The sequence below is a fragment of the Chelmon rostratus genome, chromosome 14 (genome assembly GCF_017976325.1).
Source record: "Chelmon rostratus isolate fCheRos1 chromosome 14, fCheRos1.pri, whole genome shotgun sequence".
NCBI classification, from domain to species: domain Eukaryota; kingdom Metazoa; phylum Chordata; class Actinopteri; order Chaetodontiformes; family Chaetodontidae; genus Chelmon; species Chelmon rostratus.
In genome coordinates, this window is record NC_055671.1 from 12,880,269 (window position 1) to 12,904,694 (window position 24,426).

At 42.0% G+C, this 24,426-nt stretch overlaps 2 protein-coding genes across 3 annotated transcripts; both read right to left on the reverse strand.

The window, feature by feature from the left end:
* Positions 1–1,429: 1,429 nt before the first annotated feature.
* Positions 1,430–7,241, reverse strand: LOC121617477. 2 transcript variants are annotated; one of them, XM_041952670.1, is made up of 6 exons: positions 7,201–7,241; positions 5,411–5,518; positions 5,234–5,273; positions 4,915–5,039; positions 3,949–4,007; positions 1,430–3,179 (listed from the first exon to the last, which is right to left on the reverse strand). In XM_041952670.1, exons 1-6 carry the CDS (start codon positions 7,211–7,213, stop codon positions 2,679–2,681), a joined length of 846 nt encoding a protein of 281 aa, XP_041808604.1. In that variant the 5' UTR covers positions 7,214–7,241; the 3' UTR covers positions 1,430–2,678. The 2 variants fall into 2 exon arrangements, with proteins under 2 accessions (XP_041808604.1, XP_041808605.1); XM_041952671.1 differs by lacking the exon at positions 7,201–7,241 and adding an exon at positions 6,404–6,521.
* Positions 7,242–7,945: 704 nt separating this feature from the next.
* On the reverse strand, positions 7,946–13,956 carry si:ch1073-15f19.2 (T-cell surface protein tactile). Its single transcript, XM_041953080.1, has 7 exons — positions 13,761–13,956; positions 13,193–13,531; positions 12,607–12,713; positions 12,296–12,455; positions 9,391–9,927; positions 8,528–8,636; positions 7,946–8,329 (listed from the first exon to the last, which is right to left on the reverse strand). Exons 1-7 carry the CDS (start codon positions 13,840–13,842, stop codon positions 8,176–8,178), a joined length of 1,488 nt encoding a protein of 495 aa, XP_041809014.1. The 5' UTR covers positions 13,843–13,956; the 3' UTR covers positions 7,946–8,175.
* Between the last annotated feature and the right edge of the window lie 10,470 nt (positions 13,957–24,426).

The window sequence follows — 24,426 nt, forward strand, 5'->3', positions numbered from 1 at the left end:
TATGCATGAAATGCTCTATAAGGCCGCTACAGGCCAACAGCCAATCACAGAGTAGCTACCGTACATCCAAACTCACTGAAGACAAGTTGACACAGTTCTTTTTAAAAGATCACTGTTATAAGGACGAAAGGCAGAGTTTATCAAAACTACAGATGGATAATATCCTCCTTTGCCAACCAGCCTTTATTGCCACAGTGTAATAATAATAAGCATAACACTGTGGCTTGATGGTCTATTTCATTGCTTTAAAATATTCCTTCTGTGCCACATTTTGGCTTTGTGAGAGCATTCCTCTTCATTAAAGGATACACGTTCACAATTTTTCAAGCCTATTAGTCAAGCACCCATGTGAACACTGAAACAGCTTTTACTTGGTAGTGTTGCACAGTCTTAGTGTTTGGTGGATCATTTATGTGTAAAAACTGATTCTAACGTTTATTTGAAGCTAATATTCAGCAGTCTACATTAAATAAACTTTTTAGTACAGAGTTGCCCTCTTGGTGTTACTATCCCACCACTGCAGTTCAGCTAGGAATCACTGTCCGGGGAAACACAAAGAGGGAACCTTATTCTAAAAAGACTCTAACTTAGCAATTTATCCTCTTCATCAGTGTAAGTCAGACTGCTGAAGTCTCCTTTTAGCTTTGGGTAAAGTTTGGAACTCACTCTTGCACAAAACTAGGACTGTAACAAAGATTTCACCCCCCATTACTTCCATTGAAAGCGCATTGGGAAAGGATCTTTAAATTCCTAGTATAAACAAGAAAAATCATTCCAGTATGCAAATGGGCACCTGACTATTGATTTAAGACAGAATTGAAAAACTGTAAACCTTCCTTTTAAGACATCACTTTCAATTTAACCACGATACCTCATTTCTGTATCATTTCTGTGTATTCCTGATGTAAAAATTGCCTGTGTTTTTGTAAAGAGGGAGAACAAAGATAAAAATGATTTTTGCTTTCGACTTCATTTCACACCATTTCACCATCTGTGATTGCAAGAAACCTTTAAAACTTTCACTCTGTTTGAGGTGGATAAAAAAGTGTCCCTTTTATTATGTCATCCAAAGCAACCAAGGAAACGTCCTGTGCAATCCAGCCGATTGGCATACAGTGAAAAAATGTGATGGAGAGGCTGATACAGTGTGTAAGCATTCTTGGCAATGGTTGTCAATCAAGTATACCTATGTTTCTGAATCTAGCTGATATTCATTTGATGTTTAAACTAAGTTTTATTACTAAGTCTGGGAACAAAGATCATCTGATGAGCCAGAGTCTGGACTCCTCCGCCTCCCTTCTGTCTCCCCGTCACCAGCCGACAGCTGATCATTGCACTCCTCCAGGCATCTGTCCACGACCCGGATTTCTTCCCTCATCCCTCACCCTTCTTCCCCTTACCCCTCCCTCCCTCATCCCATCATCCCACTCTTCTCCTTCCAGACCCTTATACAGCCCGCCTTCATCACCTCAGCTCTCCTCCGTCCAAAATACGCATTAAACTATTCTAAATCCGTGTCTTATTGTCTCGCTCTTTGTTTGTGAAAGTGCTACTAATCACAGCTCTAATGTGACAGAGATTGAGTGCCGGCATATAATGAAAGACAAATATTTACCAGGTTTTGTCACACAGAGTTCCTAAAGTGCCCTGCTATGTGCGTGTCCCTTTATGTAGCTTCTCTGTACTCTCTGTCAGTTAGATCCAAAACGCCTGAGGCCAAAAATTAATCCATAGAGGGGAAGTAGGCCACAGTCAGCTATTGAAAAACTGTCAACAAACAGTTAGTGGGCTGCAGGCCTCTGACTGCTGACTTCACTTCAGAGCTCAGTCCCCTCAGCAGAAAGCAGGCCAGTAAATTATCCTTCCTGAGTGGGGATTACAGAGAGAGGGAAATAATCATTTAAGCAGATGGCGCGTTAGCTCATAAGTGCGCTAGATTATAAAGCTAATGACCATTATCATAACTCTGACGTCGAAAATCCTCTGTGGGTGACATTTACATTACAACGTGCCCACAGGGGAAGGGAAATGACATTATTATTTATAGCTTTCCCCTTTTTGCTTTCTTTCCTTTAATTTCATCTTTATGTTAATGTTATCTTCGGCGCTACATGACTGAAAAGCAGATTCACCTGCGTCTGGGCAAGTACATTTATTCAGCTCACGAGGCCTGGCCATCGCCTACAGCATGGAAAAAAAAATGTAAAGATCCCCCCCCCTCCCTTCACACTTTTCTACGAGACGTCTACAGATGTATGAGACACCAAAACAGTGAGAGATCTTCCATGTCCTGTGATGATTTGATGTTTTCCTTGTCTTTTGCAACAAATGAAAAGAAAGAAAAAAAATTTCCACGTGGCCCTTGACCTCTAAATGTCACACACAGAGTTTCCTTTTCTCTTTATATCCTCAGCGTTTATTACATCCTCTGTGCACAGAAAGGTGCGCCTTTTGTTCCTGAGTTGCTCAATGTGGAGAGTTCAAGAGGTACTTTGTCTGCATCACAGAGGAAATTGCTCAACCGTGCAATGCTCGTTGAATACTGAATATGACAAACAGCAGTTTTCATTCTCACAGGCGCAGTAATGGACTTTTATTGGCATTTTCAGGTGGCCTATTCAAACTACTCGGAACAGTTTGAAATAGGAAAACAGTCTAAGTATGAAGTCTGCCTAATCTTATTGGACACAGTCATGGCTGAAGCTGCTGATGAAATGATCTGTGCCACTCTGAACAGCCTCTACATCCGACAGCTGTGTGCATACACTCCCATTACTACAATCACGTCTATCTTTTCTTTCCTCGCTCTCTTGCCCTCCTGTCCACTCTCTCCCTCCGCCATCCTCCTGCCTTCTTATCCCTTCGCAGCCCACGTTCTCCCTCTCCATGTTTATACCCCTCTCCCTTTCCATGTCCTCTGTCTCTTGAGCTATCTGTTGACTATTCAGGTAAATGCTGCTGTGTGAAACCATGGTGCTGGTGTCTCTGGAAGGAAGCTGACAATCCATGTCTGCTTCCACCTCCAAGAAGGCATTCACGGGGGGTGTGAGGCGGGCTGGCAGCTGATCTTGTGGTTTGTGTCGTCCCTGAGTGTGGCCTTGCTGATGCCGATGCTTCTTCTTGTGTTTGTTTGCCACCTTCAGATCCAGTGAGGCATAATTCAGGTCAGGCTCTAGAGACTGGTTTCAGACAATGGAGACAAAATTTGTTAGTAAAATCCTGTTTTTAAAAAATGTGAGTAACAAAATGCTGCAGTGCTATGCCCCAGTTATACATGTTGAGCATCTAGGGTGGAATCCTGTGGCTGTGTGTTCTCATGTATTTCTGTAACTCAGGTTTATTTTTAGAACATTTTGTGCTTAATTGCGTTCATTGGTTCACAGATCCTTTGACCACAGTGTCAATGGTGTTAGCTGCCTTCCGTTGTGAAAGCACTCAGTCACCATGGGTTTAAACTGCTTGTGTGTTTTCACATGAAATGCACGCCATCGATTATTTAGTTTCACCGCAAACAGAACAACAAGCGTACCACGTTGCGGCATTTACCAACTTTGTCAACAACTCGCACCCATTTTTCCTTGTTACCTTTAGTGTATGTTTATTCAATTTTGTAATTGTAGCATGCATTCCAGGTAGAAACACATGTGCAAGTCAGGTGTGATCACACAATTAATGATTAATTAATTAATTAACACCAAGCAGATTAAAAATTAAGCTTGAGCAACAGCTTGCAGCAGAGTTTTTCTTTTTGTTTCCCCTCTGTGATACTGTCAGTAGTCCGTACACATGCTATTAACGATGCTAAAATAACATACAGCATGTGACAACGTCTCGTAAACTAAATATGTGGAAGCTGTGTAAGAACTATACATGCATGCAAATGAACTTCCAAAGAGATGTTGCACTGCTGGTTAACAGGTCGTCTGAGCGTGCAGTCGCAGCACTTGCCTTCATGCGATCTCTTGTGTGTTGCATGGTCATCATCTCATAGAAAACCTCCACAGAAACTGAACAAGTAGAACACATGGTTTGGTCATTTGTTTTTTTTTACTCTACTAACTACAGAAAGCACACATATGTCACATTGATAAATAAAAACTGTACTCCCAGGTCAGTCTACAAGAAATGTTTGGGTCAGCCTCTGTTTTCTAAATGAATATATTTAATTAGTGCTGGCCTGAGGACTAAATTCTACACAGTGGCTGCAAAGGTTTTGCTTTCAAACAGTCCTTCCAACGGTCTAGTTGTACTCCAGAAAACAAGATAACGAAGAGGGGTGTGCATGGCTCTTCTGAGCGATCTTGTCTTCTGCTCTAACCACCAACATCGCGTCAGAATCAGTTACTTAAAACAATCATTGAACCATCGCAAGAAATTCAGATACTCCAAGGCCTTAAAATCTGGACAGTCTGCATCCATTCTCACATCACAGAGGGCATAAAGATCACAGTGACCCTTTTCAATTACTCAGCAGGCCGTATGCGTGTGATACCACACACATACATTAGAAAAATTATGTCGATTTTTAAAGGTTCATCTACTTATTAAATTGCTGCAAACAAAGCAGCTGCATAATAGAAATCTTTTATTTATAAAAAATTCAATATGTTTTCTTCTGTATTTATTTATGAGTTAATCTAAAGCATAACCTTAATGGAACTGGTGCAAAAAACCTTTCGCTTGTCTCAGTACACACTTTGAATGTTTCAAAAATGTGGCCACGTGGCATTTGCAAATATACTGTCTATACATACAGAAGAAGGAAACAATCATATTAGAGGTATTTAAAAAAAAAGTAAAGCTCATGCAAAAAATAATTGTGTGATGGACTGAGTGTTACACAGGCATTCCAAGACAAATGCAATCATTTCCTGTTATTTCTTTGCGAATGTGACAGAAAAGGCCGGGGCTCACCCCTTCTGTCTGTGCTGATGTTGCCGTAGATTGGATTTTCCTCTTGCTCGTGATGATTGTGGGGATTTTCCTGCTGCTCGTCATGATTAAGGTTATGAAAATAATGCCCTTCATCCTGTGAAGGGCTTTGGCACGCCAGAGAAGAGCAATTTCACAGTTTATTTCTACAGTAAGATGTCATTCGTAGATAAGAAAGAAAATGGCGATGGTAAAATAGCTATTATTACTTTTAATAAAATAAGATGTATTGGACTATATAATAATAGGCTGACATGCACACATGTTTAAGCCTGATTAAATAAATAAATAAAAAGCATACCTTTCTCCTTCAAACATGTGTGGGTTGCAGCACTCATCATCTGTATGAATAAAATATTTAGCAAGTTATAGAATACCCTGTTGTCCTTGTAAAAGCTGAGAGACGTTTAAGAATCAGTGGTGGCCACATTTAAAAAGCAAAACAACGTGCCGGAATTGTCTTTACATAAAACCGTACCTATGCACAAACTGGCTCTTCGTCTGATGCAGAAGATGACATTGACGCACAAAGAGATCAGCAAGGCCAGAGACAGCAGCACCAGAGCCACGGCTGCAATGCTACACTCTAGAAGACAAACACAAACTGACCATTAACACCTTGAACCGGCAAACTTCAAAGGAATCAAAAAGTGACGAGCTTTCAAAGTCCGCGTGTTGTTTGGAATTTCCCTCTGCACGTCTCAATAACAAACAGAAAAGATGAAACATTTTTATAATGCGTCACGGCCTTCGCGCCGGTGACAAACAAACATGCAACCGAATGCTTCAACGACACGGTACAATTCCAATCCCCGACCTTTAGGACAGGGAACTGCAGCCATTACAGAATGCTATGGCCACTCTAAACTTATCTAGTGTACGCCATGAGTCTAACCACCGTGTGCCATATCATATGCAGTAGTGTGCTGCTGTATACGGGACATCTAAGGATGGTTCTTCAGAAAAAATGGAAACATGTTTTGAACCAATTCCTGCTTAACGATACTGACAAAATCCACAGGAAATACATTATTCCCGCTGTAACCACAGTTTTCCTGTAAATGTTAAATTTCTCTCTGGTTAAAATAAATAATTTGGTTAAAAACTGTTTCAGAAATCAAGTGTGATGCACATGCTAAAGAGACGTACTGCGCCATTAACAAAACAAGGCTATGTGGGACTACAGTAGACAGCAGTAAACCGCTACATACTGTACATAAATTGGCTATGAGCTCATTGTGTTGTTTGTTGTAATCCTCCAGCCTTTACTTTCACCGTTTGTTCTGCCATGTTCTGTGACATACGCATGAGGAATGATTTAGCTTTTCCTGTTTTTGTGGTAAAAGCAGCCTTAAGAGGACATCGGAGACATTCAGCATTCACCCAAACATGTGCAATGTGGCCGCGTCAGATATAAGTTTGAAAATCTAGATACAGTTTTAGAAGCTCTGAAAAGTTGGTCTGATCCTACCTGTCATATTCCAGCCGTCTTGAACAAAATGGGCTGTCTGTCTGACTCGATCGCTCTCAGGCTACGGGGCATCACAGTGTTCAGACGGTGAGGTGTGCTACACTGTAGTCTATTTTTACCTTCCCTTAGTTACCTCTCCCTTATCACAGCGCTTTGAATACTGGGTGCTCTTCAGTTACAAACAGGAAACAATGTAACCTCATTCTGAGGCACACGGGCTCAAAACCATTGTGAGATACAGTGTAATGTCACGTAGATCACTGGATTACCATCCAAACGTGGCAACTCCAACATTTATCCAAAAATGTGCCAATTTAAAATGTAAGCAAAGAAACAAGCAAGCAAAAAACATTTCAGCCTTAAAAGGCAGAAAATTTCCAGGAGACTTTCAAAATATTTCAAATGAACTCCTAGTCCTGGCACTAATATGCTGAACCTTGTTCTTAAGTTAAGCCTACACCAAGGCTTAACCTAAAACCTAAATAAATACACTTGTGGTGACACCATCTTTTCAGTTCCCAGACAGCGAGTCCACACCGTGCCAAGTTTAACAAGCACACGAGCAGATTTGGTTTGAGTACAGTTCAATAGAGCTTTATATATTGATTAATAAATTCTCTGTGTGCAAGGGGCTTCACAGCTATGTGTATCAAGAATTTATATCTCGGATACACACAATACGCTGTGGTTTTGTTTCTGTGGTCGGAAAATCATACAAAAAAAATGCAGCTGTGAAAGCTTTCTCGGTGCAGTTAAATGCAGAGATGTATGTGAATGTGTGGACTTGTGTTACTCACGTTGTGGGGACATAAGTCCGAGTACACAGTCACATTGCGGGGACTCTCCTTCCTTATGGGGACCAAGCACAAGTCCCCATAACGTAAATCGTCAAATTTTAGGTGAGGGTTGGGTTGAGATTAGGCTTAGGTTATGGTTAGAGTAAATCTCCAGGAAATGAATGCACGCCTCTGTAATGTCCCCAGAAGTGATGGAAACTTTGTGTGTCCGTGTGTGTGTGTGTTTGTGTGTGTTTGAGAATCAATAAGAAGCAGAGTCCAAATGGTTTGGTTTTTAAGTAAGTTACCAAAGAAATAATAAAAAACAGTATAAAAAAAAAGAATAAAGTCAGTATGTACTCAAAAATATGAAAAGCTGCATAGTGATCCACACTTATTTCCGTTGTGTGTGTGTGTATGATGGTAGTCTGCGGTGGCTTTATTTGTTAGCCATTTAGCCCATGCGGTTTGTGGTTTCAAGCCCTGTCAGTCTGTGGTACATGTGGACTACAATGGTCTTTGATATAGACCCACCAGCGAATTTGCAACATCAGCACTAAACAGCTCCATTGCAGGACATCACTGGGCTTCAGGGCATGAAATCCTAAATGACATGACATTACAGAGTTACAGCAGCTCTTTAAAGTACACGCAATGTCTATGAGCCACAAAGCTCCAACAGTTTTGTTTCAGTGCCAGTAAAACGCTTGTTTACTGCTGCATAAGCTACAGTAGCCGAATAATAAGACATCCGAATAACTCAAAGTCAAATTCAACCAGCTTTTATTTTCAAATATTATAACTTTTTCATGGATTTTAATACATCTGAAACAAAAAACGAAACCATGAGCACATTTTATACACAATAGCAAAGAACCCACCTGAAACAATACATTCAGTAATTCTGCATGTACCCAAAGCAAGACACAACTTCCGCTATATCCCCATAAATACTGCATGCAAATCATCAACTGTCATTGTGCAATACATCAGGCATTATACATCAGTACACCTCAGTTTCATATCTTTAAGTTGTGTTACTGAGTTACACCTTGAAGAGGGGAAGGGCTGGGCTGAAATCTCACTGTTTCTTGCAGCTGTGTACTTGACTGGTGGAGGAGGGGGTTTGAACGGAGGCGGCAGGTCCATCCTGCAGAGAGAGCACATATATATTTACATTGCTAGAAAGTCAGCTGCAGCCGGGAAGCGTGCAGCCATTGTGGGCCATGTGCATTTTTTTGGATCCATTGATTTTTCGCTTCATTCCGGGTCACCGGGCGCTTGACCCTTAATACAAGTGTAAGCAGGTGTAGAGGATGCTTTAATGAATAGGTAGCAAGAGTTTTACCTTTGCTTTATAATTTGTTTCCTGTAGAGGAGGCCGGCCACCGCGATCAATACCAGCATTGGAAGGATGATTAACACCAACAACAGATGACTCCGTACACCATTCGTATCTAAGAAGCATATCCCGAGAGGGGAAAAGTGTCATGTTGGAGGACAGCAACAGCTAGGGATGTGTTTGCAAGATATTGACCTGCTTGCTCTGGTGAAACTCAGCAGACTCCAGTGAATATTGATAATAAATGTAAAGCTGCAGTGTGGAACTTTTTGCCCGTGTGCCCTGAATCCTCCCCCTCAGCCGGTCGGACTCCAAACCCAGGAGCAGACGCTCCTTATTAACGAGATTTCTATCTTGAAAAGGCAATCTAGCCTAAGGCTGAGACAGCTCGGATCTATAAAGCCTCCACATGTGATGAAGATGCAGATGGTGAGGGTGAAGAAACTGCGCCTCATGTTCATCTGTCCTCTTTAAGGGGTCTTGCCTGTTGAGCATTTAGCTCTGGTGTCTGCAGTTATTTGCTGCTTTTAAACCGTTTTTTATTGTTTACTTTCCAGCACTGCGGCGGCTCGCCTCACCTCGTTAGCCGCAAACAATGCTAAGCACACTGCTAGCAGCAGGGCAAATGATGTGCCCAAACCAATCTGAGAGAATCACTAAAAAGCCAATTTCAGGCAAATAAAGGGATGCTGGATGATGCAGGGTATCACACTTGGACTGGAAATGCACAATGTAACACATTGCTGATCATAATAATTATTTTTTCGCTTAATGTGGTCACAGAGTCTATCCTTGAAGTGCTGCATTAGTGGCAGGGGAGAACTTGCCAACATGGATCAATTAACCGTGAAATATTAAGTAATTATTACCTTCATCTTCAGAGGCCTTTATATTTAGAATGCTCTGGGTTGGGGTTGCACCAGAGTTTTCTGTAATGCTTCCCAGGGTGCTGGATTCCTCCGGGCAGGTTGAGGAGTTGACCACTGGATGCACTGTATGCGGCACAGACTCGTTCCTTGTCTCTTGTGTTGGTCTGAACACCTTGCTACCATTACTTAATGTTGTGGGTTGATAGCTGGCAACTGATTGGTCAGGCAAAGTGGATGTGTTTAAAGTGCGAGTCGGGTTTATCTCCTGATTGGAGTTGTTGAAATGATAGCGGTCAGTGTGTGTGACAGGAGATGATGTGGTGCTGATATGTGTATGATTTTTATAAGATGTTACATGCTCTCCAGCTGTGATTGTAGCATTGGTGGGGTTTGGATTATCATCTGTCACACCGGTGCCCGTTCGCTTGGTGTCAGTGGTTGAAAACCCGGTGGTGGGCGATGTGGTGATGCCGCTGTCTGTTGTTTCGACCAAACCGTCCTCAGTTACATTAGACTGCGGTGACACTGTCACAAGATCTGAAAGTGGCAAAGAAAGGTAGTCTTGAATAAACATGCTGTCACAACACACAGGACTGTTTTGATGGTTTCATTGAAAAGAATTCAAAAGAAATACCTGACATGGAAAACTGTGGATTAGCAATATGTATCTGTCACACAAGAATTCTAAGTATTTGCAGCATTCAAGTTTATGGTGTAGTTTGACGTCTGCATGCATCCCACTCGCATCTATATGGTTGAAATGTACCTGGAACCAGCAGCCGGTTAGCTTAGCTTAGCATAAAGGGTGGAAACAGCTAGCCCGGCTCTATCTAAAGGCAGCATGCCAGCACCTCTAAAAGTCGCTAATTAATGTCTTACATCTAGTTTGTTTTATCCAAATACAGCGAAATGTGAAACCGGTTTTATGGGGAGTCACGCGCTGGGACTATCTCTTCACCGGGAGCAGTAACTTCCCGGAGTCTCTGCTGGATGCCTGGCAGCTGTGATCTGCGCAGTAAAACGGCAAGTTGCTGTTTTTACATATTTCCCACGTGTCAAACTATTCCTTTAACTAGCTTCACATTGGAGAGCCGACTAGAGAGTAGGAAGTATCAGTAATGCACCACAAAACTTTAAAACACCCAGAGCACAGTGATACATCATTAAAACATGGGCCGAGTTGGCATTTATGAGCACTCTGTGCATAATCAATAGGTAAAATAAGGGAAAGGGCTCATTCAAGAGCCTGGACTGTGAAGCCATGGGCACAGATTCCTGAGGCAAAGGACTGGGCATGAATTGCAAATTCAGTAGTACGTTGTATATCTATTCCTAAGTAATGAGTACAGTTAATCCGTTGTGCTTCAGCTCTTTTCTGCAGCAATGCATACATCCAAACATACACCTGGATCGATCCATTCTTAATCTCAGCTCACGTATCCTATGAGACATGAGCGAGAGGTTGAAATTATTGAGACGCATGTTGTCGTTTAACCCCCGGTTAGGGCTGTACTTCTCCAATCTGTCCAACAGATTGTGCTCTCACCCCATGTCATGATTCAGAGATGGCTGCCGAGACTCTGCCGCCTGTGTTTGTTCTGTTCGAAAGTAGATGAGGAGGAAGTGACTTCTGACGTCTGTGTGGCTTGTGTTCTTTCCTTTGTTGCACATTGAAATTCTCATGAGGAACACGTATACAGGATGAGAAAGTAGACAACCGGGGATTATTTTCCTGCTTAAGCACAGCCCACTCGCCGCAATACACCAAGCTGTATCAGCAGTGGGTGCAGACAACATGCAGTTTGGTTGTTTTACAATTTAAAACTGTGCATGCCGCTTTCCTTTAACTTAGCACAGTATTAACCCTGAATCCCACGGGGCAATTGATTTGCAGCAAATAATTGAGAGTTTTCTTAAAGTTCTGTAGTTCTCAATTTATTCTCAGTTACTGCTACGTTCTCATAACATGGCTGGCAGCTTCAAAATCCTTTGAATCTCTCTCTTTCCTTTCAGCTAATTAAAATTAAAATTGAGTGAGCTACACTATAATAACAAAAGTCAAGTATCAGCTCTCTGGTCCAGTGCAGTTTATTAAGCCATTCAGTCTCTCGGGCCCTCTGCTAGATTGTTAATCCAGCCCTGAGGAAATGCTGAAATTGAGTGCCACACAAAGAGAGAAATAGCGGCAGAGAAGTGAGGAAGCTCACCTGTTCTTAAGCTCTGTCAGGCCGATACTTGAATGAGTACTCAGGTTCAGAGATTGCAAATAACACAGGTTTATTGTACTTCGACCCAGAGACCTCTTCGCAGAGTGTAACAGAATGGCTATGAAATTACACTATGAGACGACTAGCAATATATATCATAAGACAACAAAGTAACAAAAAAAAAAACGCTCCAAAAGGAGGATAAGAAAAGGATAACTATGGCTGTAAAATGTACTGAAAAAAAAAAACGCTCTTGAAGGAGGAAGAAAACAAACGGCTATGAAGATAAGCACTAACTCTAAGATACAAACAAACAAAAGGACACTCTTACAGAAGACTGAAAATCGGCTATAATAAAAGAAGAAACAAAACAGCAAAAACTAGACTATAGAATTTACAACAAAAAACACTCACGAAGAGGAACAAAGGAATCGTAGGCAAGAGCGCTGTGGCGATGATCAAAGGCAGGTACGGGTGAATCGACCGATGGACAAAGACACACTGGCACAAGACAAGGGAGACACCAACTATTTAACACATGGAGGGTAATGAGGAAAAGGTGGAGACAACAGGTGATCGGGGCGGACACACAGGTGACACATGAGGAAGGGGAAGTGCTCTGAAACTAGAGGAGAGTTAGACTTTCAAAATAAAACAGGAAATGACAAGACAAAAACCCAAGACGAGACTAAACTCACCACGGTGTGACAAGCTTGTGGTTGCTGTCAGCACTGTGATGATAAACTCTTTGTGCAGACTTGTGTTTCCGGTGCTGACAGTCAGTGTGTAAACCCCTGTGTGAGTGTCAGTCACCCATGAGAGCTCCAGAGATTCATTCTCTGACACCAGCTTCTTGTTCTAGGGCAAAACAAGATTACGTAGCATATGAATACCATTCAAATTGAAAAGATGCTTTTGTATTTTTAGGTTTTGATGTCAAAATCAGTGAATGAAGTGAAGTTCACTATATAAAAATAGGCTGATTGACTCTTTTTCTCTTTTCCCTTACCTTGGTCCACTTGTACTGTACATTTGGGAGCCGTGTGCAATTAATGGTCACATTTTCTCCGGCATGCACCTCAACAGCGCCGTCCACATCGCATATTATTTCAGCATCTTACAGAAAATGTGAGATTAACTGGGATCAACAACACAAGAATGCTCTCAGCAAAAGATTACTGAGTACTGTAAGTAAGATGCAATACACATAAACAACACCTCCTGTAACTGTCTGCCGCCTCTGTTGTGATCACAACACCCCTCCTGTTCACTCATAGCTTAAAGGAAGGTAAGGGTGTGTTCTGCCTGCTAATGACCGATGAGGGCAAAACAATCGGCCAAACAGAGGGAAAAAAAGAAGCCCTTACTGTAGATGTATTCTTGTAATTATTACATACATTTGCTCAGACGTAAATAACCGCTGAGATTGGCAGAGGAGCAGCGCTCTGATGCAATCAGGAGCAACATGAAATATATGCAACGGACAATTAGATAGAAAGTTGCCGCACATCATCTGAATGTTAAGCCCTGTGAAGATTGCAGCGTCTGCCCGAGGTGTGCAGGTACGGCTTTGCATGTGTTTGCTGTCGTCTTACCTTTGATCTCCAGCTCTGTTTCTCTCCTGATGGAGCCCAGGGGAAAGGTTGTAAGGTCACAGATATAGATATCACTGTCCCATTTTGTCACCCCTGAAAGGTGTAGGTAGGAGCCTATGGACCTGTTCTCAATCTGCAAGGTGACATTAGGCCAGAACAGTTTCCGTCCAAACGCTGAGCTGTACAGAGCCAGCTTTGTGTTTCCGTTTCTATTCTTCCTCCATTCAATACTGACGATCTGGAGACCAGTGCTGTTTTTTATAATGCAGGGTAACGTAACGTCCTGTCCCGCTATTGCCTCCATCTTTTCTTCATGGAACATCTGAACATCCCGGAGCCCTGTCAAGCACATCCGATAACATTGGAAGCAAGAAAAGTGAGGAGACAAAACTACTCACACTTTGAAATTGATATTACATGCTGCAGTCCGCTGGGATGCAGGCAGATAAAATCAGAGCTTTATACTGAGGCAGCTTGTCACACCAGAAGCCAATACATGTTTCAAACCCACGGTGAATATCCCATCTTTTCTGGTGTATGAGCAACAGCACATGTGGTCCAGGATTACCTTGTATAATAGAGGCAAGGAGCAGGAGGGAAAAGGCCGTTCCCAGTGCACCCCCAGCCATGTCTGAGCTCCCCAAACTCATTACGATCAATCAGGCTGAATCCATTGAGGGATTCTGCAAAGACAGAAACAGTCGACTGTCAGCAGAGGTTAAAGAGTCGAGCAGAAACTGTGAGACAGAGAACAGGATGACCTATCTTCACAGGAAGCCACACAGAGCGACACGAGTGAGTCACTGGTGCAGCGCTGAAGCTTTGCGGTGAAAACCTCTGGTGCGAAAATGATTTGCAACAGACGCAAATCTTCGCAGTGTTTATGGCTGTTAATTCTTCCAGTCAGGGTACAGAGAAGGGACTCATTTGTTTTTAGATTACATCACCGATGATCATCCAGGAAGAAAGATACCGAGGGAGCACACAAACACAAACAAGACAGAAAGATTAATTAACGTTCATCTCAATAAACTCCACTTTTATTAATGAATTCCAAACACGCTCAGGTTGAACAGTTATAAGCCACTTGGGGCTAAACTGTGAATCATACTTTTGTAATTAATTCAAACTTGATACAAAAACAAACACATGAAGACACGTGTCGCAATTTTGTTTACATGATGTGCATTTACATTTCTTTTAGCTCCATCCGTTGGTCAGTACATACGTAACCATCTTCGTTTCCAGCCACCGAACACAGGAGGGGTGATGCATTATAGTGTTTCTTATAAGTTGATGTGACTGAAAAACTTACTAAGTTGATTGCTTGATATTATTCAGCCAGCACATTACAGCCTCGTTTCTCCTCGTTCATGTGCTAGTGCTTGATGTCTCAGAGCCAAACTTTGCTCTAAAGCTCGCCACACTTGCTGCCGGGATAAAGAGATAAAAGGAAGTATTACAGAAATAACGGGCAATTCTGGCAAATGTGATTTCATTACTCCAATTAAATCATTTGTTTACCCCATTCTGTAGAGACAAGCAACATTATTCCTGCAAGACATTATGTCACAACACTGGATTTCGAATGCATTAATTCGCTCTTCAAAGAATTGGATCATTTGTCTGCAGCTTTGAGAGAGATGGCTTCATCTAACTATACCTAATTAGCACAGATCATAAGAACAAACAGGGAAAAGTGTCTGAATCTTCTAAGGCTACATCTTGGTGCACATCTAACAGGCTAATATGGAAATGCTGTTGGCAAGGCAAATGGTTTCGTTAAAAGTGTTCCTCCGATTTTCAAGATAAACCTGTTGATGTGCATATTTGATGAATGGGCGGCAATGTTTTCAAAGGTTTCGGTGGCAATTTCTCAGTATCTAATCAGACAGTAGCCTCACAAAATGCTGTTATCCAAACAGCTTTCATTCCTTTCATCTCTCTTTCACATATTATGAGCTCTCCCCTTTTATTTACTATGAATACTCCCCGAAGACCCCGCAATGCATTTAGATGATTGATAACTTTACAGTCATATTCTGTGTATGACCTTTATAGCTTAAATTTGGCCTTAGAAGAGTGCCTGCTATCCAAAGGAGGATTTCTATCAGTATTCTGTCAGTGTTCAATCAAAGTGTAAGGGGACCTTGCTACATTGCTCCATTTGATAAGGGCAGCATCATTTCCTTCAGGGGAAGTCATGGAAGTCTCAATGATTTCTGTCTGAGTGTAACATCACTGTGACGCCTTCATTCAGTGGTCCAAGAGGGATGACGGGGACAAAATGTAAAACGTTTGGCTGAGAAGCATTATTTTACCTTAATCGCTTTCCAGTGTTCCAGACATAAAAGTTAAATAGGAACTATTCTCATTCAATAATAATGAAAGAAAATGAATCGCTGGTGTTGGTGGGCTCTGCTCGCTGTTTTCTTTGGTGTAATGAGAAGGAAAGAAAATGCTGCAACCTGCGGGTGCACCCTGGCCCCTCCACCCCTGCACACACTAATAGTTCCACACTGAGGTCACGCCTGCTCTCAGAGTCTCTGGGGTTTCTGGATACCCCTGTGACCTGCAGCAAATTGCACTTTTTGCAGCACATTGCACCATAGCACTAATTGTCAACTCTGTGTTTAGATATTTGTGTCTATACGTGTGTGTGTACGGGGTGTGTGTTTGTGTGTCTGCTGACCCCGGGGGGGTGTGTGACCAGTGTTAACACGCATCCACACATGCCTCGCTGCTCATTTAGCCACGTTCGCTGCTCAGTTCTGCTGCAAGCGCAGCGTTATCTCTGTGAAAGAGTTTGATTTTTAGAGCCGATGTATTATTAAAATCTGGGCATGTTGTACAGATTGTCTGCCTTCAACCCAGTGAGAGCCCTGAGAGACTATTTTAATGTACTGCTGCTAAATATAACAAAGAGTGTAACTTCTACTACTTTCACATTCTAACCTTGTGACAAAAAAACGTGAACATGCTTTTTATCTGTTTTTAAAGTATTGATTATGGTGATCTGAAACTGTCAGAGTGATCTTCAGTGACTTTGAACTGAGTAACTATTCTAAAAAAAGTGCTGCTACTTTAGAGAAATTGTACTCAAGTAAAGGTACCTGTGTGTGTGTGTGTGTGTGTGTGTGTGTGTGTGTGTGTGTGTGTGTGTGTGTGTGTGTGTGTGTGTGTGTGCTGGGTTGCTATTGTGAAATTAAAGAACACCTTCAGGCTACAATTGCACTCCATGTCAATCCAACTACACTGGTGGAACAACATCACATCACACCACTGAGCCCTGATTTCCACACCAACAATAAAGTCGTTCAGACAGATTTTGCAGCAACACTGAACAGTTATAAAAACACAATGGCCCGCTTCTCTGTATAATCGCTAGAAGTGACAGGAAAACAGGACAAAAGTCTAATTGAATTAAAAAAAAATAATTAAGTAACTGCCACTTTAACAACAGAATAAACATCACCAAAGCAGACAACATAAAGAGATGTGTAAACAATCCATACACACGACTTAAACTACAGACCACTGTAAGCATAAAGCTTATCAAGTCTGCCTGCTTACTTGTGTTTCTCAGCTCACAGCAGCTGCAGCCACAAACCAAAGCAACGAGAGCTGCACAGTTCTTGCACACCGCATACCACGCGCCCACAGCGCTGCACCGTGCAGCAGCGGTCGTTGGTGTCTCTGCTGTTGTTGTCATTCTCTGAGCCTTGTGTGCCGTGAAGTCCTCAACAATCTGCTCTTAGTTCAACTTCTTTGCTTGACCGGTCTCTGTTCACAGTAAGACCAGTCCGCTTAGTCCCACTGCGCTCAACGCTCCTCAGGGCTTTCAAATGCTTTGAGCTGAGAGGGGCGCCGCAGCGGCAACCATGACAGGAACCGTCAAAAACAGCAGAAAGGCAGTTCATGCTCTACATTCATGTCCAAACATCTTTGCAAGAAGAGCAGGACTGAAGTGAGAGAGGGGCTGAAAACTGGAAGTGATTTTACATGTAGAGGCTGAGAAGCCCACTTTTGAGGTGAATTCAATCCCAGTTTGTCCTCTTACCTTGTCTGCTCCTGTCCCTCTAAGCATTCCTATTGAAGTACATTACTATCATATGAGAAGATGTTTTAGAATGTGAAACTGTAACACTAAGACTTTAAAGCCCACCCACAGTGGCCCCTAGAGGCTGCGATGAGGAGACCAGACATCCCAATTAAACGCTGATAGTGCCAGTTTCCGCTCAGTCTCAGCTTTTTATATCTCATGCATGGAAGACAATGTTAATTTCATGGGAAGGTCTGCAAAAAATGATGTTTGGGGGGGAATTGTAATGGTGGCATTTAGACCATGACCGGACAACGTTAAGACCCTGCACCCCCAATAGCAGCTGTTTGAGGCTTGGCACAAGATGCTTTGAGCTAAATGCTAATGTTGCAATGCTAAGATTCTGTTCACGTCTTTGTTTAGCATGCTAGCATGCTAATATTTGCTAATTAGCACTAAGTACAGATGAGGCTGATGCACATATTTGGTCATAAATGAAAGCATTGGACAAATTAAAATTTTGGCGACTCTGATTGGAAAGTCAGGAGATTAACAAGGTTATTAGGTTTCATCCTCTGGAGACCACGAATGTCGCTAAAGGGGCTAAAAAAGTTTTGCTTTTAATGCCAGGGAGGTTACCAAAATCATGTTCTGGGAACCATGAATAGAGCGAAAGACCACCGCCACGTCATCAGCCTTTTCTTACTGGCCTTATTTCGGGGGAAGGTATTGACCCATCCAGAAGATGACACACTGACAATGATTGCTTTCAACTCTTTCACCTCTCCTCAATTGTCCTGTTGATGAGTGGGCCCTGTTTTCCTCATTACCACTCCAAAAAATCTGAGGAGAAGTGCCGTTTTTCTTTTGTAGGATGAAAGGATGGGTACAAATAACAAGCACAACAACGACTGAGCAACTTAACACTCTGAACAACTTTCTGAAAGTTCTGGAGACTGTCGGGAGTGGGAGCGCGAGTGAGGGGAGAGAGACAACATGAGTGAGCCATTGTGGCGGATAAAAATGAGTTTTATAGCTTGTCAGGACTATACACAATGGGCCACAGAATTAATGGCTCAAGATTGTGAATAGCATATGGGGGTGTAAGGTGGGATAGCAAAAACAGGAATGCAACAATTTATTCATTACTCATTCACTCACCCACTGTGTAAAAAGAATGACACTATGAGAAGCGACACCAGAAACTGTGACGAACTGAGCAGTAAAATAACAACTGTACTAATTACTATACCCAACGAGAGGACATGCTGTTCAAATAATGTTTTTCATGGTTGCTCTTTTCTGAATATCTAGTTGGCCTCTAGTCATTCAGTGGGAAAAGTATTCTGCCTTTACGTTACATTACACGTTACCATACATCATTGGAGTTTGATGATCAGTTATGATTCTAATGAGATCGATGGCTGCTTAAATAGTTTACACAACAAAAAGCGATTGTTTTTAATTGGGTCGGCAGCTTAGTTTCACCCCCTCTCTTACCACATATGCTCATGTTTTTATTATGGCTCCCTCTCTTACAGAAAAGCTCCTAATAAAACTATACTTGGAAACGTACTATCGGTTGTCTCAGAGCAAATCAGTGTTCTTTAAAAGCCATCAAAATGCCAGCTTAGAGCCGATAATCCCCAATTATCCCCTGGATATGAATAAAATATCTCCATCAAACAAAGCATAGGGTGAATAAAAGTGAATGTGATGGCAATGTAGGATTTTGAAAGCAGAAATGTTGTTCCCCTCCCCGCTTGCTATTCTGCGCAACAAAAGAAGTGGCATCCAGCCACTTTCCTGCAGTGGTGAAGAGGAGTTTATTTGTGGTAAAGCTAAAATTGTTTTTGAGCTTATGAAGCCACTAAAACAATAGCTTCAAGTCGGATTTCCTCTACGTGAAAGGCGTTAAATTCTCTTGTTTATCTTAATTCTCTTTATTTCTGCTTTCTCCCTCCGGTGGGTGAGACATGCCTCCTTTTTCACTGTCTCATGCGTTTACGCTGATCTCTCTCTGTCAGCACAAATTGGTTTGGAAAATTTGTTGGGTTAATTTTTGCTGTAGAATCCGTACTCGCAGGGCTTCTTGTTTGAATGCAAGTCCCCTGAGGATCTGATTTAGTGCACTGTGGAGGAACTAACCCAGCAGCCGAGAACCTCAGGGTCCAGCTGTTAACTCGTTCCCATTATGGCACACTCAGCTCGATCCCATGTTCTACATCTTACTTTCCGTGTCTTTCTCTGCAGCAGTCTGCTGTTGTCGCTCTTGAACGTCATCCATTGATTGCAGTTGAAAGTGCCTCAACTCTCAAAAGACAGTCCTACCACACGTGCAATTATTTAGTGGCCATAATTTAATGAATAAAACATGATGACAATGAATTCAATTTACTTTCATTGAACCCGGGCCTGTGTTCTGACTGAGGCGCTCCCTCAGGTGGAGCTACTCGTGGAATACAACTGCTTTCAAGTAGCTAGTGAAGTTTATCAGCCAGGTCCTGCCAAGCAGTGGTATGATGATGATGTAGGAGGAACTCCACTGATACAAGCTTGAGTTGAAGAGACCTTTATTAACAAGCAGTATCAGGGATGCCGGCCATCGGAGAGAGCTTCAGATCAGAAGACTCTCCCCTTAACATACAGACAACACAATATATAGCATGACTGTTTATCTAACTCCACCCATACCTTTCCCATCTTAAAGACCAGATCATGCTCTGGGCATTGTCCCACTGCGGAATGTTCTCCTTTGTGACAATCTATGTCTACATCTATAGTTAATTTAGTCCTAATAGCCCCCCAAACATTACTACCTCTGGTTTATCTTTCCCTGATCTGACCCTTCATAGCCTCACATACCAAAACTAAAAGTGGTCTCCTTTCCAGACATCAGTTTACCCCTGATCATGCTTGATCTGACATATATTTGATATTAGATTGATCTGATCATATACCTCACTAGCTTTGTCGGGTGGGAACTACGGACAAAAATTAGTAAAATTCCTAATTAGCAAGGAAACAAATGAACGTGTCATGTGAAGTAGGAAGTAAGTCGCTCATCACCTACAGTTGTGTTGAATCCACAGGACTTGTTTCTGCAACAGGAAGCCATTTTTAACAAAAAATCGGTTGACGGGTAAAGAAGGCCGCTCATGCTGACCATCAAGCAGGTCTCAGTAGTTTTCAGAGCAGGACCTAGAAGTATCCACAAGTTCCTCTGTAATCTGTCATGTTAGCTTTGTTGCAGCAGATGCACGCCTCAATGACAACATTCATTCATGTTTCATTCACTTTTTGGTAAGTTCACATGAACAGTGGTTGGCCTGTTCACGTCAGAGGTAACTGGCCAATGACGCACCGGGCAGTCCCAGGCCAAGAGGGTAAATGTGAACCACACCCAGGAGTCAGGGCTCCGTCTGACTGAGATCCTGCGAGAGCTCTGTCACTCCGAGCCCAGTGCTGCCTTACTTTACCTGCGACCTAAATAAATTCTACATCTGTGAACTGAAGATGTCTCTGGCTTAATCGGATTAACATTATGAAGTCTGCACTAACATTACAACTACCACATAGCTGCAGTTTCTAGCTGTTTCTTGCCGTCTCTTTATGTGCGCCAGTTTCTCCGTGTCATGAGAAGAATACAGAATAGAATACAGCCAGAATACAGTAAACTCATAAGAAACTTACTTTTATTGTTCTCTAGCAAGTTTAATTTTTCTTTAGCGTGTTATGCTACTTCAAAAAATTTTTTTGCCCGATGTCTGCACATGTATATGGAACATATGGACTGAGTGCTGAGTTAACTTCTTTGGAAAAAAAAAACAAAAAAAAAAAACAGGTCAGTCTATCAAGCTAATAACACTTCCTGATGCTAAGGCATGATTTGCACACATGCACACACGCACACACAGCTTGTGTCTGACAGTTTTCACTGGGGTATTTTGTCTGCTATTATCTATGATGACATTTGAGAGGGTTTAAGAATTTGACAACATGTCTGGGGACCCTGAGAGTGTGCACTGTGGGTCAAGATTAGCAGAGGAGGGAGCATTTATGCCCATCATTTCACTGAAATGGTGACAAAGAAATGAAATCTAATCTTGCTCAGAAGTGTGTGTGTGCAGTGCATGTCTGCACGCTTTCATGTGTGTACTTCCATGTGTTTTTTAGGGCAGGGGACAAGTAAACAACTCTCCTCCAGCTTTTTGCCTCCAATCCTGTCAAATTCAATCTAATCATAGAGGCGGTATTTGTACAACCACGTTGGCTCCCAGTGTGCACGACTTATATTTGATTGTCTCTTGATGTGCCCCAGTTGGTATTCTGTGTGTAGTGGCATTAGCAGCAGCATGTGTTTGGCAAAGTATGTTGTACCGCAATAACTGCGGAGAGGAGAGCAGAGGCTCCTTTCACATGGAACAAAACAGCAGCCCGACAAAAACAACAACAACGGCTCTTAACAAATGCGTCTGTAATAAGAGTCCTGAGTGTCCTTTTGTTAAGAAAACAGTCCTCTATGGTGGAATTCTTCTCTTTTTAATGCACATTTTGAAGCATTGCATTAGAAAAGGTCTGATGGAAATGGCGAGATTTTTTTGTTTTTTTGCAAAAATGTTAGCTCAGTTGAGGTGTTTTTTTTTCTCCTTTTGCGAAAAAGAGTTAACACGCTTGATGGGAGATGGAAACACCTTTTCTGAATGAGCTCTGACGTCGACATTGAATTCACATGACTGATCAGCTGCTTCAGCTCCAAGAGAAGAAGAAGAAGAAGAAGATAAAGAAGAAGAAGAAGAAGAAGAAAAGTTCCTGAAGACCTCTCTCCATTTTTCTCTCACAGGTGGCCTGTTTGTTTCTTCTTCCTCTTGTTTTATGAGGGTTGGTTTCTGGTGTGTGACCTCTACTTGCCTGTTTATTACAGGCATGCATAACGTAGCCTATACTGCCAACTGATGAAACTGCACTATGTGTAGCCTAGTTCATTCTCTTGAAACCAATTGATGGAAGTATACCTTTGCGTGTTCTCTTTTTGGAATTGTTTTGTGTCATTTCAAGGATTTCCTTCAAAATCACTGGACAGTTAGATGGAAAAAAAAGAGCCAATTAGGTTCCTTTTCAGTCACTGTGTCATGTTACATATTACCAAAGTAAGACATTTTGTTAAGCAGTTTGTCTGCCACCCTTATTGATTTTATGCTTGTCTTGTTCGACATTTTTTTTCCGAACAATAATAATTTTAAGCTTTTGCTCAAGATTGGCACTGATCAGATCTTTCCAGTCGTGACAGTAGTTTAAAAGCAGTTCTTCAGCTGTTTTTATCCTTAAAATGAACACAAATGATCGCATGATGTATTAATTGTAAGCAAGGTACAGAATCAGTGTGTCACTTCCTGACCTTAATCCCACGCAAACCACACCTTCCTTTTTATATGAAAAGCTGCAGACTAAGCACTCTGACTTGCAGAAGTGAGCGGAGAGATGCCAAGTAGGCAGCAGTGTTTGGAATGACATGAGGTGCTGCTGTGCCGGCGTGTTGTAACGGAGTCACATTGAGACATGACTCATCGTGGTTTATTTCACTTTCACGTCTTCAAACACCCCCTCTTATTAGCCGACATGATTTTCTCCACTTCAGCGCCCTCTGACTGACAGATCGACTTTTGTAATAGAATTCCTCGCAACCCCTCTTTGTGTGAGTTTTAAGAGCAGCAATTAACATGTCCTCATGATCACAGATTCCATTAAGCTTAATACTCAGTATCAAGATGTGTGTTTTAATGTTGTTGATAAGAGGTGGCTGAAAATAATCAGAATGGAGAACAAAAGAAAAAGTAAAATGATTTTAGGGTGGTCAAAGTAGGCTACATACCAGTATGTAATAGATGAATATTTCAAAATGAAAATTACAATCCTTGTTACTGTTCAACTAGCAGTTTGATGCCTAAGAAAATGCTTTCCAATGACAATAAAATATTTTGATCACATCTTATTGCATTAATTAATATTAATTTTTCATTAGTACATCTGTAACATGTATATCCAGCACATAAACTGTATAAAACATGGATGAGCCATTGTGATGCTGCCAGCTCCGCAAAACTCCCGGCTAATCCAAAAATGGCAAAGAGGTGGAGCCTGGGTGGAGCTGAGGTGGGCCAAATGAAGCCTGGTTGCTGAAACCTAGCATCTGGGTGTCACTTAAAGCGACAATGGCCATAGTTATGTCTAACTTTAAGCCAGCCTCAAGTAGCCATTTGAGGAAATGCAGTTTTTTGACACGTCGTGTTGCCTTCATTTTTCAGCCCCAGAGGTTGTTGCTTGGCCTCAAACTACTTGAACTTTGGGTGCAAAATGGCAGTTCAAGTTGTCTCTGAAAGGTCCTTTAGTTTCGTATGTAAGCATGTTGACATTTGCTAAATAGCACACACAAAGGACACAAGGGACAGCTAAGGCTGGTGAGAATAATGAGATTAGCAGGTACTCTGGTCATAAGCAAAGGCAAATTACAATTTTTGCCTGATGATGGCTTTAGAGGAAAGAATAAGGGATCACCAAAGTTATTAGAATTCATCCACAGGAGGACGTGAACGCGTTAGTGGCACTAGAAGAAAAGTGAAAACAAATTTCAAGGAAATTCATCCAACTTGTTGAGATATTCCCGTTTGGACAAAGTGATGGACAGACAGGCCAACGTCGCCATCTCTAAAGCCAGGCCGCTAGCTAAAACGGTAGAATGCTGAACAATGTTCACCTCATGATCACCCTCTAAAAAATTACATTGCAAGATAAATCTGGCAAAGTAAGACACATAGTTTCTCTAAATTCAAATTTCCGCCTCTTCTGTTATAGCCTCAATGTGGAACTCTGCAGTTTTCAGTTCTTGATCTTCAGTGTCAAAGAGTGCTGGAGGTGCCAATATTTCACTTCGCCCGCTGCACCTTTGTGTAAGTGTTCTCAAAGAGGGACCATTTTTTGCTTGTCGGTGGTTGATAAAAGGGCTACAGACCCTCAAAAGTCCTTCAGTTAGAGGTTTAAAAAGCATAAAAGGTATGTGTGCATGACTACTTTATTCCACCTGCATCCCTAAGCCCCGGGTAGTACGCTGCCAAGAACCCTGCCATCATCAGGGCCAAGATGGTGCTTTAATAACACTGCATGCCTTGTGACTTTGTTTACCAGAGAGGAAGTT

Bases quoted from the DNA above. Each gene is read 5' to 3' on its own strand.
- LOC121617477 (XM_041952670.1), bottom strand. The intron at 5,040-5,233 runs GTATGCTTTTTA...GGCGTGCCAAAG, and splicing joins CACATGTTTGAAGGAGAAAG to CCCTTCACAGGATGAAGGGC. The intron at 3,180-3,948 runs GCAAGTGCTGCG...GTCTGAAACCAG, and splicing joins ACACAAGAGATCGCATGAAG to TCTCTAGAGCCTGACCTGAA.
- si:ch1073-15f19.2 (XM_041953080.1), bottom strand. From the start codon at position 13,842: ATGAGTTTGGGGAGCTCAGACATGGCTGGGGGTGCACTGGGAACGGCC. The intron at 13,532-13,760 runs GTAATCCTGGAC...TGTGCTTGACAG, and splicing joins CCTTGCCTCTATTATACAAG to GGCTCCGGGATGTTCAGATG. The intron at 12,456-12,606 runs GTAAGGGAAAAG...GTTTTGCCCTAG, and splicing joins TACAGTACAAGTGGACCAAG to AACAAGAAGCTGGTGTCAGA.